This window comes from Tauraco erythrolophus, chromosome 8, assembly GCF_009769465.1.
Source record: "Tauraco erythrolophus isolate bTauEry1 chromosome 8, bTauEry1.pri, whole genome shotgun sequence".
NCBI lineage: Eukaryota > Metazoa > Chordata > Aves > Musophagiformes > Musophagidae > Tauraco > Tauraco erythrolophus.
This window is the reverse complement of record NC_141472.1, coordinates 14,771,224-14,790,453: the sequence shown is the minus strand read 5'-3', so window position 1 is coordinate 14,790,453 and position 19,230 is coordinate 14,771,224. Positions and strand designations below refer to the sequence as shown.

At 44.0% G+C, this 19,230-nt stretch overlaps 1 protein-coding gene across 2 annotated transcripts in view; it reads right to left on the bottom strand.

Moving 5' to 3' along the window:
- PLEKHM3 (pleckstrin homology domain containing M3) overlaps window positions 1-19,230 on the bottom strand; it is a 94,459-nt gene that overhangs the window by 47,919 nt on the left and 27,310 nt on the right. For both annotated transcript variants that reach the window (XM_086615731.1, XM_086615732.1), the window contains exon 4: window positions 2,823-2,968. In XM_086615731.1, the coding sequence (XP_086471857.1) occupies window positions 2,823-2,968 (146 nt within the window). The remainder of the gene's footprint in view (window positions 1-2,822; window positions 2,969-19,230) is intronic.

The window sequence follows — 19,230 nt, the reverse complement described above, 5'->3', positions numbered from 1 at the left end:
CAACCTGCAGACTTTGGTTATGACAGAGGAAGCATGCCTAAGAGCAAAGTCCTTTCAAAGAGCTTTTATTGCAGTCAAGAGTATTTTTCTTTTCCTACCCAGGTGCTTTCAGGTGTTAAGTGCATTACTGTTTTTTCCTGGGTATGGGAAGACACAACTCTACAGGTTTCTACAGCTTCTGTTTTTCATGACCTGTCTTGTCAAAAGCAGACAAGAAGCTCTCCATTTGCACAACTTACTTAATTGATGCAACAGTTTACAGCTGCTGCTCAGACATTCAGGAGTCCATGAAACACACAAAAGAAACATGCCCAATTACATTGTATCATCATAAAAGCTCATGTGCTAGAGTACCTACTGGTGCTTGCTTTGCTGGAGACAGACCCGACAGACCTCAGAAATCCCTGCAGAGGCAGGGAAAAGGTGGCAGTGGAAAGGAGTGCTGGTTTTCAAATTCTTCATTCACTTTCCTTCCATTTGGTAGACTGGCAGGCACATTTCAGACTGTGTGAAACACAGAAGCTTTTGAATACTGAAGCCCTGTTCCAATTCTGACCATCAAATGTGGTAGGTGCTTATTTCCTCCAGGACCTCTCTGGGGTATGCTATGCGTCCAGCCAGCAGCAAGTCACCCACCACAGCAGCTCCACTTTCGGGCATTGCTGTGATACCTGTGAGGGGCAGGGCTGTGCATTTAGGAGCAGCTCTGCTGGGTAGCTTCATTTTGGGATGTTGCTGCACAGCTCTGTGTGGGCACACTGGCTGATGATGGGAGGTGAAACGCTGACAAACTGAGTGACCTTCCTTTAAAATGGAGCCCAAAGAAAATTATTACTACCAAGATCACTTCAAGGAAGTGGGACAAGGTATCTATCTTTGCCAAATCAGAACATTTAATCAATACTAAGGAAGCATGCAGTTTCATTGTAGCTATTGAGTGCAGCAGCCAGCACTAAGTTGCCTTTTAGACCATATAGAAGAAATAAACATCAGGTCTTATCTGCGAATAGAGAAAGGAGGTGTGGATGTAAAAGCACAGGCAATACATGCTCTGCCTCAGAAAAGTACTGCTTAGTTCACACAGAGGTATAGCAGGGACAGAAATAAAAGCACATGTATGCAGAATTGAAGAGAAAGGGGAAAACCCCAAAGATTTCACAAATGTAACAAGAACTACTTGTTATTTTAGTACCATATATGGACGGGACAGACTTGAGGAGATCCAAACAGTGATCTCAGCTCAGCTGTCACACTGCCATTGTGGCACACGATGTGCCACACCTTCCCTCCCTGCCTTACTTTCTGCTCTACCAGTTGGCAAAGCGGTAGTGTTTTCCTACCTAAGAGACGGTGTTCCTTTCTTAAACCCATCTCAGCGCTTTACCTGCACAGAATTTGCTTGCGCTCCCAAGTCACCTCAGAGCTGTTCTGCCTGTCTCCAAAAAGTACAAATTGATAACTTCTCACTATTATAGTGAGATTATAGTAGATTAAGTTTTCAATAAATGCTTAAGCTCAAAAGTCACATTTCCTTTTGTGCATCAGCTGCCTATACGAAGAACACAGAAAACAGAGCACAGCTTTTAGCCTGCCGGTTTAGAAAACAAACCAGTTTATTCTCTTGGCAGTATTGCTTACAGCTTGATACGAGGTCTTTGCCTTACCATCCACCTGCCCCATATCAGGGCTACCTATACTACCGTGAGCTAGCAAGTCTAGTCCCTGGTAAAGGCATCCAAAGAAAGAACTCTTAAATATTTATTCCTAGCTTCTAGGAGAGGGAGGGGGTTTTGTCTCCTCATATAGGAGCTTTGTAACTCTGAACAATCTTGCGTTTCATGGCACAAGACTATCATTTTCCTTATGGCAGGCTCTGGCTACCTTTTAATAATATCCCTGTCTGAAAAATTTTCTTCTGAAAAATTTTTTTCTTCAAGAGAGCTGCTTTTCCTCTAATAGGGCATTTATTGGTTATTTTTTTCCTTTTCAAATAGCCCATAATAATAATATTCGCAGACACAAAACATCAAACAGCCTCTCCTAACAGTGGCTGCTAGGTCTGAAGCTCTAGCATGGTCTTGATTCCTTATGAGTTTGTTTTGTTTCAGCATATGCTCCCCAAGACGGCAAAACAACACTGGTACCGTATTTGCTGGCGTAACGCTTTGAGGCACGAAACCAGTTGCCCCTACCCAGCAACCAGCCACGGAGACAGCAGCAAATAGCAGATTACTGCAGTTTTAGAAAAGCTGCTTGTGTGGCGAGTGAACAACTGTAGAAGTTTCTGTTACTTTCAGCTGCCTGGTCCAAACAAGTGCTATAACAATGTCCTTCTAGTGTCCTCAAAGTATTTGTGCCAAGAAACAGGACATACTGGGTCTTGCAAACAACACGTTTGTGTATCCCAGTTTCCTGTGGACATTTCCACAATTGTAGCATCCATCACCAAACAGTGCCAATCCATAGTCTCTAGTGTTCACGAAACAGGTACTCCTCAAGGGCCCAATAACTGCAAAGATTAGGGCTAAAAGAGGTTTCAGTGTTCTGTCTCTCCCTGTCTCTTGAACAACCAGATAAACAATGACAGAAAAGATGCCACCAAGAAAGGGGAGCATGGCTGCTCTTGTGGCAGAACATCTTAGGTCTGGCTAAGGAAATTGTGATTAAAACATCTGTCTTGTTGAGAGAGCATGGCTCATTCTGGCAAAGACGACAGTATTAGTAGTCAATTAGTAGTCAATTCAGCCTGTTGCAATATCTGCGTTTCTAACTGAAGAGCAATTCAGCTCACTTGTTAGCAAGCCAACCTGCAGGGAGATTACCTTGTATTTGGAAGTGTCCCAGTTATGGACCAGCCGTGCAGGGATAAGGAAGCTGTCATCCACGTGGCAGGTGCTGCAGTAGTACCATCCACTGTAGCTGCACACCTTGGCTTTCCCATTGGACAAACCTATGGAGCGCTGACAGCCTGGAGAAGAGAGAGAGGAAAAGTCTGGATTTGTACACCATGCCAGAGGTAGACACTCAGGATGCAGTAAGAGAAGTAATTATTTCCCCATCTGAGACCCTTTTAAGATTTATTGATTTATTTACCAATGAGTAATTTCTCATTCCCTAGAAATAGAGGAATAAACATCAGTATTCTTGGACTAGCACTGAACAAGCATACACTAACTTGGGCACCTGTGACAAAGAGTTTAGAGTGCAGTCAAAGGATATTTAATCCTTCTCAAGAAACAAACATAGAAGACCATCTTTGAGACACTGGGCATTTAAAAGTCATGGTCATCTGAAAACCGTGACCTGAAGCCTAGACAGAAAACACTAGACCACAGTAGTACTGTGCACTCACTCCAGACAGCTCCCATTTTCCCCACAAGAGAATGGGCCAGCATTGGCTGCCTGGAGGACTGCAAGCCAGGTCCTGATGACAGCCAGAAGGGATGCTGACTTGGCAGGTAGGATTTGGCCACAGAATTCACACAGCCAAGGCAAACCACAGTCAGATCATGAATAATAACTGAGCAGCAGTCACATTGAGAACGAGCAGTCCATGACAAGCAGTAGTGACACAGCTCAGTTTCCTGCAGGTGGTGTGGTTTTTTTTTTTCCTTACGATTGGATTACCCTGTCTCTAACAGGGTCTGAGGTCTGCCTGATACTTTTGTCACAGCTGGATCCCTTGTCTCTTCCCATGTCCTCTGGCGTGGAGTCCCTGGGGTAAAACAATGTAGTTAAAAGCTGCTGCTTTCATTGGAAAGAGCTCTCCTCCACCTGACCACCTGTTTTCACAAAACAAATATATTTGACACCTCTGTCTTTCCCTTAACTGTGGTTAAAATGAGCCAACAGGTTCAATAATATTAGAGTGGAGGGTTGAAGACAGACAGCACAGTCACACTAAACAACCTACTCAGGAAGCGAGGCTAAAAATGTTTGGATAAGATATAATGAGATGTCTGCAGTTGTTATTAACACCTCTTTGACACAGCACACATGACAGTATTTCTGCTTTTCCTTCAAATGCTAGTGTCCCTGTATGACATTTATAGTTACAGACACAATTAGCACCAGAGCCCCACTCCAGCATGTGCTGCATTCTCAGACGGTCTCTGCTGGACCTGATCAGTAATGCTGATTAGCGGAATCCATGTACATCACTTTTACAGCAAAAGTATTGATTAAACAGAGTTTTTCAGGCACAAGTCAACTGACTGACTGCTTTTCTTAGTATAACTTATTTTGTTAGTGTAATTATGTAACTTCTTCCACTGAAGGCATTTCCCCAGTAGAACTTATCCTGATTTGAGGAGAAATTGCAGCTCAAATACTCTAAACATAATCCAAACTCCTCCTCCTCCTCATTACTTGATGGTACCATGTCCCCTCTGCCCTCATCAAAATAATTAGAATAACCTGACCAACACAATTAGTTCACTTTCTCCACTTCCACAATCCAGAGCCATTTATTTGGCCATTGGTTCTCTGCAATACACACTATCAAGTGAATCAGTGTGGGACACAGATTTCATAGATTTCTAGGTTGGAAAAGACCTTAGAGATCATCCAGTCCAACCGTCCCTAATCTCCCATTAAACCATATCCCTAAGTAGTTCATCCACTCTTTTCTTGAACACATTCAGGGATGGGGACTCAACACCTCCCTGGGCAGCCTATTCCAGCGGCTGACAACCCTTTCAGAGAAGAAATACTTTCTAACATCCAACCTGAACCTCCCCTGACTAAGCTTATACCCATTTCCTCTCGTTCTATCACCCATCACTAATGCAAAGAGCCCTTCCCCCACCTCCCCACCATCCCTTCTCAAGTATTTGTAGGCTGTAATCAGGTCTCCCCTCAGCCTCCTCTTCTCCAGGCTAAACAGCCCCAACTCCCTCAGCCGCTCCTCATAAGTTTTATTTTCCAGCCCCTTGACCAGTTTAGTCGCCCTTCTTTGGACTCGCTCCAGGAGCAAAATATCTCTCTTAAAGCGAGGGGCCCAAAACTGGACACAATACTCCAGGTGCGGCCTCACCAGTGCCGAGTACAGGGGCAGGATCACTTCCCTATTCCTGCTGGTCACACTATTCTTGATACACGCCAGTATCCCATTGGCCTTTTTGGCCACCTGGACACACTGGTGGCCCATATCAAGCCGGTAGTCAACCAACACCCCCAGGTCCTTCTCCGCCAGGCAGCTCTCCAGCCACTCTTCCCCGAGCCTATAGCGATGCTTGGGGTTTTTATACCCCAAGTGAAGGACTCTGCACTTGGCCTTATTAAAGCTCAGGCCATTGGCCTCAGCCCAACGATCCAGTCTGTTCAAATCCCTCTGAAGGGCCTCCCTACCCTCGAGCAGATCGACACAGCCTCCCAGCTTGGTGTCGTCCGCAAATTTACTGAGGGTACATTCAATCCCCTCATCCAGGTCATTGATAAAGATGTTAAACAGAACTGGACCCAGCACTGAGCCCTGGGGAATCCCACTGGTGACCAGCCTCCAGCCGGATTTAGTCCCATTTACCACCACTCTTTGGGCGAATTCTGTGGACATGTTCTGTCTCCATCTGTCTCTCCCTCTTCCCTTTTTTTTTTTTTTTTTGTTTTGAAGTAAGGATATGCAGTTTCTTGAAAAAGGCAAATATATAAACAGATCAGTTGATGAAAGATATACTTATGTTCATGTCTCCTCCTTTACCATTCAAAAGATTATAGCATAAGTATAAATATGTATCTCAAGTGGTATTACTCAACATACATAATCTTGGCTAATAATCAAACAGAAAACCAAAACATTATGACCATAAACTATTATCATTGTAGAAATATTTTTTGAATGGTAAATATTAGCAGAACTTTTTGCAAAGCAATATTTTTAGGGCAGAAAGAATGCAGCCATGCCTTTTATAAAGGTAAAGTCAATTCAAGTAACTCAGCAGTGTGTTACAAAAAAAGACGACTTACGACTGCGACGTGAGATCAGAACTTAGGGGCCAACAGCTTCATATTTCCCTCAGCGCAAAGCACGCATTTTCCCATCTTTCCTGTTCTTCTCTTTTTTTTTTTAAAAAGCAGTTTCCTGGCTAGTCAGTTAAAAGTTTCCATGCAGTCCTGCTCCACTACGCTGTTACAGATGGAGTCAGCAGGCATGCTTGGTAGTCAGCTCAGTATCAGTGCTCTACAGTACATGTAGAACTATTCTTTAAATGTTTAAAATGCATTCATACATAAAGGTGAAGGTTTTGAACAGCTGACGAGACATGAATTACCAGTTCTGTTGGTCTGACATGATATTCGTCTGACTAGCAGCCCTGGGAGACGCTGGCTGAAGGTACTCAGCTGTTGCTATGGAGCCCATGTTTTTAAAAGCACAACAGAGGCAAATCTTGCTCCTCTGTAAAGGAAACAGAGAAGTAAGCCCACTCCTCTCCTCATGGAGCAAGATGAAGGAATCTATGAAAGAGAACATTCCACTTTCCCAAGCTAAATAGGAACAAGCCCTCAGAGAGCATGTTTGTGTCAGCAATACCTCAGTACAACACGTTCTTCTGTGCCAGCCTTGCTAAAAGAAGGGTCTGAGTTTTTCTCCTCACTAGTTGCCTCTGAATTTCCTGTCACTGAAAAGCACTGATGCATCTGTCTTTATACCTCAACTAGCTCCAACTTTAGCATTCATTATATACAGCCATCACCTCACACTGGATGAAACAGAGACTGCCAAAAGACATGGAGTATTTTCTAGCTCAGTGTGTTTGGACCAGCTGATGAAGTACTAGTTGCAAGGCTGTGTCTGAATGAGACTGAAGTCTCCTAGCTTAATGCCACTGAAACCTCTATAAACATCCCCCACTAGCCAATACTTACTCCTCTGGGGGATGAGGATGGGGATGGGACAGGATACGCTGATTTCACCTAACTGCCACCGTGCATTCTCTACCACCCCACAGGCTGCGAGCTCGCCTTAGTGCCCTAACTCTAACCCACTAGACTGAAGGCAAGAATAAGCTAAACTCTGATTTGAATTGTCGTCATCCTAAACTAAAACATTCGCAGCTGAGAAGTCACCATTTTAACGCCTAATTTCTTGCAGCCTCCTAGAGCCAGAAACTCACTTCAGTCATGGAGAGTTTCCTCAGGAGAGGAATGACAAAGCACAGAAGTGCTGGAGGGCTTCCCTCCTCTTCCTTATAGATGACCATGCATAAGAACTGCAGTAAGGAGGGTCTCAGCAAGCAATCTTGAATGTCCTTCCCTTCAGGAAGGGTGGTTTTATAAAGAGGAGAAAGTAGAAGTTCCTACTCAAGTAGCACACACTTTCTCCCTTATTCCAGCCCTTCTCTGAACCCATGTTTGTTTCTTTGTTCCTCAGAAACACATTTTCACAGAGTACTTCTATTCCTCTTCATATTCTCAAGAAAATAATATTCTGCAAACCTACATAACAGTTGTAAGGTTGGGGTATTTTAGGTGAGAATGTGGCACTGGCACCCACCTTACATTTTCCCTTACCTTACAAGCTTTGCTGTTTGAAAATCACCATCCTCTCCATTCCTATCTGTTGTGATTCATAATGATGGCTATTTCTACAATCCTTTCAAATCAAGTTATCAAAGCACTGATTTTCTTTGATGTTATGCAGTTCAAAGTGATGTAGTGCGACAAACATATTTCTGTGGCATAGACCACTTATGCTACTTTGTTTTTTAAAGATAGGAAAAAAAAGAGCAAGAGTGAGAGAGAAAGAAGCGGAGGAAGGAGTAGCTTGTGGCTTAATGCCCTTGGAAATCCTGCACCTGGACATTCAGGTACATAAACTTTACATCATGTTTACCAGAAGCAAAGGTAGAACTGATTCCTGGCTTTAAATTCTTGAAGGCCCCTCCCAACAAGATAGATGCAGCTGACCACCTCAGAGATCTGTAACACAACTCAACACACAGTTTGGGGTGGGAGAAGGGACCATTTCATGTTTGCAGAAAAAACACTTACGTGCCTATAGCTAGAGAAAGCACCTTTCACAGGATGTGGGGGAAAAAAGCAGCACAACTTTCACCAAGCCTCTCTTACCTACTCCTGATGCTCACACAGAATATTATCCATATAAGATCTGTATAAAGGTCTGGCAAACCCTGCGCCTAGAGTAAGGAGAATACTGCAATATTTACTATTATCCCAAATCATCCCTACCTAAAGGATGTTATAGAGCAAGCTACCGAGGGAAGAAGTGTAGCTGTAGGTATACTGTTAGCAAAGTGAGGGAAGGAATAATCCCAAACCTTTCATCACAGAAAATACAACAAAACAGCCTTGGAATCAAGCAGAAAAAAGAGGGGTTAGAAAAAATAGCAGCAAGAAAGTGCTGCTGGGCACAGATGAACTTCTCTCAACAACATGTCTGTGAGCAGAGCAAGAGTATCAATATCAAGAGGCTCATCTCCAAGTGCTAAGACTTCAGGAGGAAAGTAGTACAGGAAGACGAGGTTAAAAAGTTATAACAAGTCTCTCTCCTTGACTTAAGGTGGTGGTGAGTATGGAGGAAGAACCCAAGACCCTTGAATACAGCTCCTCTTCTCTAAAGCACAGAGAACATCCTTCTGCTGCTTTCAGGGTGTTGTATACTCTTACGGTCAAGGAAGACACACATAACTATTCTTTTTACTCAGATACCTTTTCCTTTAATCTTTTAGAGAGAAAAGACTGGAGTAGCTCCACAGTGAAACAGAGAAAGTCGAAGACCAAACTAGAATTAAGTACACAACTGTTTGCCTTATTCAATAAAGTTCCTTGCTCAGTATTAGGAAAAAGCAACTCCCTCGTGATTGTGTACCATAATTAAATCTGTGACAGATTAGCTTAGAAGCTAATTCATTTAGAAACAACATACAATATGAAGAAAAGAAAATGACCCACAGACTTCAAAAGGCTTTCAGCTTGATAAAGCCATAAAACAGACTAAGAAGAAGGAGCACAGCAACAAATTTTCAGAGTGTTAGATCACACACAATATTGCTCTAGCTGCTCAGCACAGAGAGAGAAGGTGAGAATTACTTCAGTTGCTGGCCTTGTGTTTCTGTGCATCTATTCCAACTCACTCCTCCACGGGAAAACTCAAACTCACAAGGAAGACACACTAACAGTTCAGCTCAGTTCTCCCTCATGCCTACCCAGGTTTGAATTTGCATTACACTTTGCCCTTTTCCCAGTACTAATTTTTTTCCAAAGCAATTGTCTTTTTAAAGAAATAAACAAAACTCATAGACCTCCACGCAGTCTGACAATTTACTCACCTTGCCTACTTTTTGTGAGCTTCTTATGGGCTTAAGAAAAACCCACAACAGAACCTTAACAGATTAAAGGCAGAAAATTTTCCTTGTTGAAGCCATGTGGGTTTGACCTTATCCAGTTATAATTATCTAAGCAACGTATGAATCCCGTAGTATTTACGCCAGCAATGTACAACTCCCACTTTAATCATAATCTAGATCAGCTTCTCCAGAAACAAGGAAGGAATAGTCCCCAACTCCTAGACTCATTTTTTTTTAAATAGACTCCAAAGGATGGACCAACCATTCTGAGTCAATTAAAACCTTGACTATTGGCTGGAGCTCAGTACTAAGCCCTAAATCAACAGCCTTCCCATCTTCATTAGTGCCATTTGAAGATCTAATGCATAGTCCTGTCTTTCCTGTCTCACAGAATCCAGCTCAGCTAATTTGGCCTACCCAGTCTAGGCTTGCTGGCTACAGGCTCTAGCCTGGTCTGGAGAGACAGGCCACTCAAGAGAGTGACCCATCCCATCCTACTAGTGATGTCTCTCAGGCACACTGCTGCAGAGCATCTCTCCAAGGCAGATGAGATGAATCATCCTCTAGGCACCTAGGTCTTCTTCCAATCAGTGAAGATTGGACTAGCGTAGACATCCAATATTTGGACTGCTAGGGTTAGGTGAAGTAAACAACACCCTCTACGTCACTCATGCTGAACACACAGAGCTGTGACCCTCTCCAAGAAGATGAGCAAACAAGAAAATGAAAATCACTGATGGAAACAAGCCAGGTGATAGCACATATGCGTGCATACACAACACTCTGCGTGTTTGGATTATACTTATCTATTGTAGAAGATAGCATACAAGCATGCTGCAGGTTACATAGCTAAATTCTGCCTTCCCAATAAAACTAATAGTAGTTAAGCCTGCAAATGTAACACTGAAAAAAAACATAAATGTCAAAGTGTAAGCTTACACTTTGCATAAATAAATCAAGAACAAAAATTTCATCAATAAATCAGGATCAAAAATTACTAGCTGTGTGTCCAACAGCTGCAACAAAACTATGCTTTTGGATACCAGGTTTTTATTTGCTTGGATTTCCCCACTTGAATTTCACCAGAATATAGGTTCTTTTACCTTTAGTGTCAAATGCTGAGAAGGACTGAGATGCCATTCTTCCCAGAGAACTTGCTCGAAGGAAATTATAAACAGCTATAAAGACACTCTTCACATACATTTATAGTTTGTGAATCCTTTAATGCACAGCCAGTTTGCATTCTCCTAGTACATCCTTTCAACTCCTTTCTTGCCATTCCCAGAACAACAGCGCAGAGGAAAAACATCCTACACCTCAAGCTAATATGCTACTCTTTCCCCCATGCCCTTACAGGATTATTCTCTGCAATATTAATAATTCTCTGTGAGAACATAATGAAGTTCAACAAGGCCAAGTGCAAGGTCCTACCCATGGGTCAGGGCAATCACAATCACAGGCTGGGAGGAGAATGGATTAAGAGCAGTTCTGAGGAAAAGGACTTGGGAGTGCTGGTGGATGAGAAGCTCAACATGAGCCAGCAATGTGCGCTGGCAGCCCCAAAAGCCAACCGTGACCTGGGCTGCATCAAAAGGAGCGTCGCCAGCAGGTCAAGGGAGGTGATTCTGCCCCTCTACTCAGCTCTCGTGAGACCCCACCTGCAGTGCTGCGTTCACCTCTAGAGTCCCCAGCACAAGAAGAACATGGAGCTGCTGGAGCGGGTCCAGAGGAGGGCCACGAAGATGATCCAAGGGCTGGAGCACATCTCCTATGAAGACAGGCTGAGAGAGTTGGGTCTGTTCAGCCCAGAGAAGAGAAGGCTCCGGCGTGATCTTATTGCAGCCGTCTAGTACCTAAAGGGGGCCTACAGGAAAGCTGGAGAGGGACTTTTTACAAGGGTGTGTCGTGATAAGACAAGGGGCAATGGCTTTAAACTGAAAGAGGGGAGATTTAGATTAGATATAAGGAAGAAATTCTTCACTCTGAGGGTGGTGAAGCACTAGAACAGGTGGTCTAGAGAAGTCGTGGATGCCCCATCCCTGGAAGTGTTCAAGGCCAGGTTGGATGAGGCTTTGAGCAACCTGGTGTAGTGGAGGGTGTCCCTGCCCATGGTAGGGGGGTTGGAATTAGATGATTTTTGAGGTCCCTTCCAACCCAAACCATTCTATGACTCTATAATATCTGGTGCTTTGCTGAGACTCTGAAGCGCTGCCTGACAGAAGGGAATGGGAGCTTCTGTGGAATGACTTATTAGCAGGATTCAGTAACTCACCAGCTCTTTAGTCAGGGATGGGAACTGAACACACTCCCTAGCCCAGCTCTTGACATCTAACAGCTAGGAGTAAGTAGATAATTTGATGCCATCCAGAGGGACCTCGACAGGCTGGAGAGGTGGGCCCGTACCAACCTCATGAAGTTTAACCAGGCCAAATGCAAGGTCCTACATCTGGGTCGTGGCAATCCCAGGCACAAATACAGACTGGGTGGTGAATGGATCGAGAGCAGCCCTGAGGAGAAGGACTTGGGAGTACTGGTGGACGAGAAGCTCAATATGAGCCGGCAATGTGCTCTTGCGGCCCAGAAGGCCAACCGCGTCCTGGGCTGCATCAAGAGGAGCGTGGCCAGCAGGTCGAGGGAGGTGATTCTCCCCCTCTACTCTGCCCTCGTGAGACCTCACCTGGAGTACTGTGTCCAGTTCTGGAGCCCCCAACATAAGAAGGACATGGACCAGTTGGAGAGGGTCCAGAGGAGGGCCACAAAGATGATAAGAGGGCTGGAGCACCTTTCCTATGAGGACAGGCTGAAAGAGTTGGGGCTGTTCAGCCTGGAGAAGAGGAGGCTCCGGGGTGACCTTATAGCGGTCTTCCAGTACCTCAAGGGGGCCTACAAGAAAGATGGGGAGAGGCTGTTCAGGAGGGCCAGTTGTGATAGGACAAGGGGTAATGGTTTTAAAATAGAGGGAGGTAGATTCAGATTGGATATTAGGAAAAAATTTTTTACCATGAGAGTTGTAGAACACTGGAACAGGTTGCCCAGAGAGGTGGTGGATGCTCCATCCCTGGAGACGTTCAAGGCCAGGTTGGATGAGGCCCTGAGCAACCTGATCTAGTTGGAGATATCCCTGTTCCTTGCAGGGGAGTTGGACTAGATGACCTTTGAAGGTCCCTTCCAGCCCTAACGATTCTATGATTCTACGATTCTATAACTAATAATGGTATTCCCATTCCTACAGTTGATCACACTTATGCTTGGTTTTATATACTGGAAAGGCAAACAAGAGAACAGAGCAAAGAGCAGGCCAGCCGTTTGTGTGATCAGAGCAAATGCTGGTGCCAGCGTCCTCAGCTGCAGCCAGGTTATTTAGCAAAACCACTCTCTACTTAACTCAGTTTTCGTTTCTGCTCTGCAGTTAGTTTGGAGACCACTTACCCCTGCACTGCTCACTCGCTTACTTACACTGAAGGCTACTTGGTTTGCTAAGTTTCATTTACTTGATAAAGCAGCTATTAACATACCTAGAAATAATCAGCTCTGTTTCTGTTTGAATACACAGCTAGTTTTGTACCCCTTTTAACATAAGGAACAACTGTGCAGTGAGCGTGGTTATGTATTTTCTGCCAATGCTATCTGGCTGAATTTCTTCTTGGTCACACATCACTACCACAGCACTACCCTGGGCATACGCAGTATTCAGATTTACGCAGCATACGTATGTATCAGAGTTGATTGACATTGCAGAAGGCCAGAATCAGAACCTGAAACCTTCCCACCAGTTGACCTATAGTTTGTTCTGTAACTTCTTTTACCTTCCCTCGATCTGATCCACATGTAATAATTCTGCCAATAATACACTGCTTTAGCACGTGACAGAAGAGGAGGGAACCCTTCCAACACACATACAAATGCCCTAGTTTCATCGTAGTAGACTTAAAACAGCTATTTTTCTTCTGTATTTGTCCCTCAAAGCTACACACCCACGTGAATACTCTGATGCCGAGCAAACACACAGAGTAGCATTAAGAGGGGCTCCCTGTGATGCTGACTTCTGTGAAACCACCAAGATTCCCACATCTTTGCCCCCTCTTCTCCTCTGTTAAATTTTGTTGAAACAGTCAGGTAGGTTCAAATTTTATATGGCACAAGTAAAACTGTAAGCAAACAGCATTATAACATAAGTTCTGTTTTCTCAGAAAAACCAAAATTAAGTCACGTCCCAAACTAGTTCAGGGGTCTGGTACAAACTGCAACTGGAGAAAAAGTGTTGTGCCTTTGCCTTTCTGCAAGGTCTCTATTAGCAAAAGCTGGCTTCACCAATTTAAAAGACGCTAGCCCAACAAATAAAGTTGTCTCTTGTAATGCAGTTCATGAGGAACCTCTAGGTTCTCCAGAGAAGAACTGTAGGGGTGTGATGTTGGACTTTTTGGGACTGAAAACACTTCCTTTTGCCCAGATGTAGCTTTTTCCATCCCAACAAAGGTGAAACTTGGACATTTAGACTTTTTAGTTTTAGCATGCTCTTCTTTGAACTACATGCAAAATAATAAAGACTGGCTTTACACAATAAATGGACAAAAAAAAACCCTCAAGCAACCAAGAGTTCTTTGGGGGGAAGTGGAACTACTACCTAGCGCCCATGAACCAGGAAGAAACAAGGCATAGCCAAGGACAAACACTGAGCCTACAATGAGAGTAGAGACATGCTTACACACAGCAGAACTGAGCTCTTGACAGTAAAAGAAATAAGCACAAATATTTTATTTGTGATGAAAGAAAAAGAAAAAAAGAACATACTGAAATCTGCAGAGTTGTTCACAGAGGCAGATTAGAGCGATGGGGGTCACCTGTGCCCATAGAGGCAGCACAGGTGTCCTTTAAATCTGCCAGGAGGAATATGTAGATTTATCAGCCAAGGCATTGGTATCAGCTGTTCCACCTGCAGGGCTGAGGCAAAGAAGACCATAAAACACCAGCTGAGGATTTCATAGTGCACATCAGGGTGCAGGACACGCACTGAACTGGTCAAACACTCAGCTAATCTGCCCTTCTGGACAGCAGCAACCCAAGTCCAAACCAAATCCTATGAAGGGGAAAATCCCACTCTGTAAAATGCCAGTCAGATCCCAGGAAGGTGAAGGACCTAACTCCTACCAGTTTAGACAAAGCTAATAGTTTTCACTGCCATTTCCCCTAGTCAAGCTATCTTAAAACTGGATTGAAGAGCTCACTCACCTTACTGCTGAAGATTATGGCTTCTGTGATCAACTGATCACTGATAACAGGTTTAATCAATTCAAGCAAGCAAAAGAGATACCATATGGTATCTTCTCATCTTTCCCCAAACAAGGTGTCACATGGCAAAGCACTCTGGACCAGCAACCTTGTGTTTCAAAACACTTAGGTTGACTGTAAATTAAGTAGTCCTTGCTACACAAATTGAAGTCACTCTTGTCTGGAAACCTTCCCCTTGCTCCTCCCAACAAGTCAGTGGCCTTGTTTAGACACAGTGTATTTTCCAACTACTAATTTAGCCACGGACAATAGTTTTTTGCTCAGCTGGTTTTGGCTAACAAAGAATAAGAATTTAGAAATACCACTTTTAGCAATTTAAGTTTTACTTATGCATCAACAGAAACAGGGTCTGAAAGTCACGTACAAGACTGCCAGACTATGGTCTACGGTGAAGATACTTAAACAATACAATCTTTACAGTGCAAAACACGTTCTCAGGGATTTTACAGAGTCTCAAATACAGGGAAGGCAAAAAGTTGCTGAAGTCTTGGAACAAAGAGATCAACTGAAATGATTTGAGGCCACACCTGGAGTACTGTGTCCAGTTTGGGCCCCTCACTTCAAGAAGGACGTTGAGGTGCTGGAGCGAGTTCAGAGAAGGGCAACAAAACTAGTGAAGGGTTTAGAGAACTTGTCCTATGAGGAGCGGCTGAGGGAGCTGGGACTGTTTAGTCTGGAGAAGAGGAGGCTCAGGGGGGACCTTATCGCTTTCTACAATTGAAAGGAAGTTGTAGGGAGATGGGGGTTGGTCTCTTCTCCCACGTTATGAATGACAGGACAAGAGGGAATGGCCTCAAGTTGTGCCAGGGGAAATTTAGGTTAGATATCAGGAAAAATTTCTTTACAGAGAGGGTTGTGAAGTATTGGAACAGGCTGCCCAAGGAGGTGGTGGAGTCCCCATCCCTGGAGGTGTTTAAAAACCATGTAGATTTGGTGTTGAGCAATATGGTTCAGGGACCCTGACAGTGCAGGGTGAATGGCTGGACTCGATGATCTTGAAGGTCTCTTCCAACCAGACGATTCTATGATTCTATGAAACCAAGCACAAAATATATACAGCACTTAGAAAGCACTGGACAGGCAAGAACAATTGTTCTTCAGGACTAAAAATGTGACAAGAATGCAGACAGCTTTCAAAAGGACCTTCTAGTATCCTAGCATTGTGCTACATTTGCTAAGATTTGTCCCCTAATATTTTTATTTCAGTGACGTGCTACAAATAGGTGCTGGGTGTGATGACAGTTCAGAAAGTATTTGCTAAATTCACAGAAGAAGCACCCATGCTTTTCAACTATCTGGATCAGAGAAGTTTCAGCTATGTGGCTTTTTGAAAAGTTAGTCAACATTGCACCTGACCAATTACTTTTTCCTTTTTTAAAAAAAAAACAAAACCAAACTCACACTTGCTGGCTTGCAAACTATTAGGAAAATACTTCCTTTTCATTGAAGGAAAAAAAAAAAAAAAGAGGAAGTTTACTTTCACCACAGTAGGGGCTGGTTTCAGACCAGCGAGGTGAGCTACAGCAGAGGCTGTATGAGCTGGGCATGTTGCACTGGACTGTCCCCCATCTACACACATGACCACAGCACTAGAAGCACAATAACTCCTTGAAAGCCAACAGCTTTCCACCTGCTGCTCAATATGACAGGGCTGTAAGCTTAAGAAATGGCCCGTTTACTAACCTTGGCTTTTCTGCACTTAGTGTTCAGCTCAGCCAGCCAAGTCAGTGGAGCCCTAATAGCAGTATTTATCCTTTTGGCAAGTGAGCAGACATGGAGAAAGCAGGGAGGAGAAGACAGAAGGCATCCCAGAACAGGAGCAAGGAAAGCTACACTGACAAACAAAAGGGTGTAGAGCACATTTTGCAGAAGGCAGAAACTTGCATACCTATTAGGATTTGCTGTCTAAGCAAGAGTTCCTGGCAGACACGACTGACTTCACCGAAAAAATGTTTGCTTTAGTAAAGGACAGGGAGAAAAAAAAAAAAGGTGAAAAGGAAGAGAGACATCAAAAGAATAGGACCTATGCAAAAACAGGAGGCAAGGGCAGAGGCCATTTGTCTTCCCTGTCTATGGAAACACAAAGGGAACACCAATAAATAAGGGCAGCTGGGGATATTTGCTCCTTACAGACCTTGAGGAAAGTTTCTCCAGGAAAAACGCCTGCCTCTCCCCAGAAGCCCACAGACGGCCAAACAGGGATACAAGACAGCCACTGGAGTACTCATAACCAGCTACAACTGTCTGCAAGATGCTGCACTTGCCAAATGCATGTTTTGATGGAAGTCACCTCATCCCAAATTTGTAACATGTGCATTCTGGGGACTCTTTAATCCAGGTGAAATAAATACATTAAAAAAAAACCTACACACCCCAACAGATCATCCCAGGATGATGCACATCTCATTTCCTACATATTAAAGAACAAATAATAAAACCTAGTATTTACCAGCTTGGACTTGCATTTCATATTCATTTGAAGACAAGGGGTAGGTCTCTCCAAAGTCTCACCTGAGCAGAGTGACACTCACAAATGCCACTCTTGCTGGGAGCTCCAAACACTTCCCATGGGAACATTGCTGTACCCCAGCAAGAGGGCAAGATCAAGCCTGCAGTTATATGAACATGCGAAGGACAGAGGAGGCTGCCATTCCAGTGCTAGCAGTTTCTAGTAACCTCACGTTCCAAAATGTGTTGCTGTTCCAAAGACAAAAATATAAATAATATTAGCAAAGGTAAAAGAGTTTATAAAAATATGGCTTTCCACTGATAATCAGTGGCCTTTTAGTTCATTTTTGGAAATTATGAGAAATAATATCCTGCCCTTCGCTAAGACAGAGTTAGAAATGTGGGGAAAAGTTTTTGTATCTGCTAATCAAGCAAAAGAAAACTTTTTTCAAGCTGCCCTTCTGACTCCAGTGTATCAACAGTTTGTCCCCTCTGCCCGATGACTACATCTGACACCACCGCCCTGGCTTATATCACGAGTTGAAAAGTGCTAGTCAGACTCCAAGATAAACTTGTCAATAGCGAGGCACAGACATTCCCATTCTTTCCCTACCTGCTTGTGAGTGTCAGCTGTTTGTCTGGGAGCAGTCCCTTGAAAAGCTTTTACTGAGGGAGAAAAGGAAAGGGGGATGCAGAGGGCATTTCAAACAGAGAAAAAAAAAAAATCGGGGAGGGGAATCCCACAAAGACCTCGAAGAGAAAATAAAAAATTAAAAAAAACCCTGTCCCCTTCGGGTCCTCCCAACAACCTTCTTTATCAGAGGTTCATTGTCAATCAATTAGCCAAGGCAGCAGGGGTCTGGAGGGAGGGGGGCAGCTTGAGAGACAATGGTCTGCCCTGTTGTATTACTATTTAATCACTTCTCCTAAATAAATAAAGCAGCCCTGAGGTGCTGTCATGTCAAGGGAATTTATAACAAAAAAACCCTTCATTTTTCATTGGTCATTACTTTTCCTTCCCTCCCATCCCTGCAGGACTAGAGAGGGTTATTACTGTAGCCTTAAGTTCCATCTTTGTGTTGCTTGCCTTTGATTCCCACTCGGACCTTGCCACTTTCTGGCACTAATTTGTCAGGCCGAACAAAGGAGGGATTTGTACCTCCTGTAAGGTCTCAATTAGGAAAGGCTTCTGCTATATTATGTGCCATTGGGACAGGACACAAAGACGGTAATTACAGGAATTTGCACTAAATGGCTGAAGAATTCACAGCAAAACTTTTCTTCCTCCCCCCTCCTCATCCTTTTCCAAGCTCACCCCTCCCTGCAGCCCTGGGGAAAACCGCTCTCAATGCCCGCAAGCTGTAATTACCAACAGCAGGCCCCCGAGGTTAAACAGCAGCCCACACCGGGAACGGCACGGACTGCCCGCAGGGAGCGAGGCACAAGGAGGGAGGCTCAGCTCGCTGGGCGCCTCCAAAGCCTCCTCGGCACAAACTTTTCCGAGCCAGACAAGTTCCCCCAGTTTCTCTCAGTTATAATTACAACTATTCATTTCTTTGCACTGTGGTAACAGCGACTCTCAAAGACCCAGTCGAAGGGTCTCAGACAGACACAGTCAGTGCCGAGCATCCCCATCCCCACGTACAGGGAATCTCAGTGGCCGGCTTCTCGCAGACACTCCACAACTCACGTTTCTCTGTACAAAAGTGTTTGTCCCATTTTGCAGACTAAAAGGAGACCGCATGAGCACTGGGAATGCCTCACATATATCAGGGAAAGATGCCATGCAACCCTGACATGGTCAGAGCACTTTATTTTTGTGGGGAATACATGAGTGTAGATGAATCATCCCATGTTTAGGAGAGGAAATCCACCCTTTCCCACAGAAAAGTCTGCTCCCATACTATATGATGCAAGACTAAAACCTATTTCACATTGGAGACGTGCATTTTGTTGCCATCCCAAGGCCTGATCCTATTTTTGAGGAGGTTATTAGGAATGCTCACACTTGAAACTCTCCTGGACCTCAGTCAGTACATGAAGCAAAATTTTCTTCTACTGAGCTTTGAATTAGAAGAAATGAGGAGAAAGCAATAAAGTTTTTATGTCACCTGGGACTTTATCCTAAAACAAGGCTGATAATTCTGCTGTTTCCTTGAGTTTCACAAGGCTGTCTGCTGGGTAACAC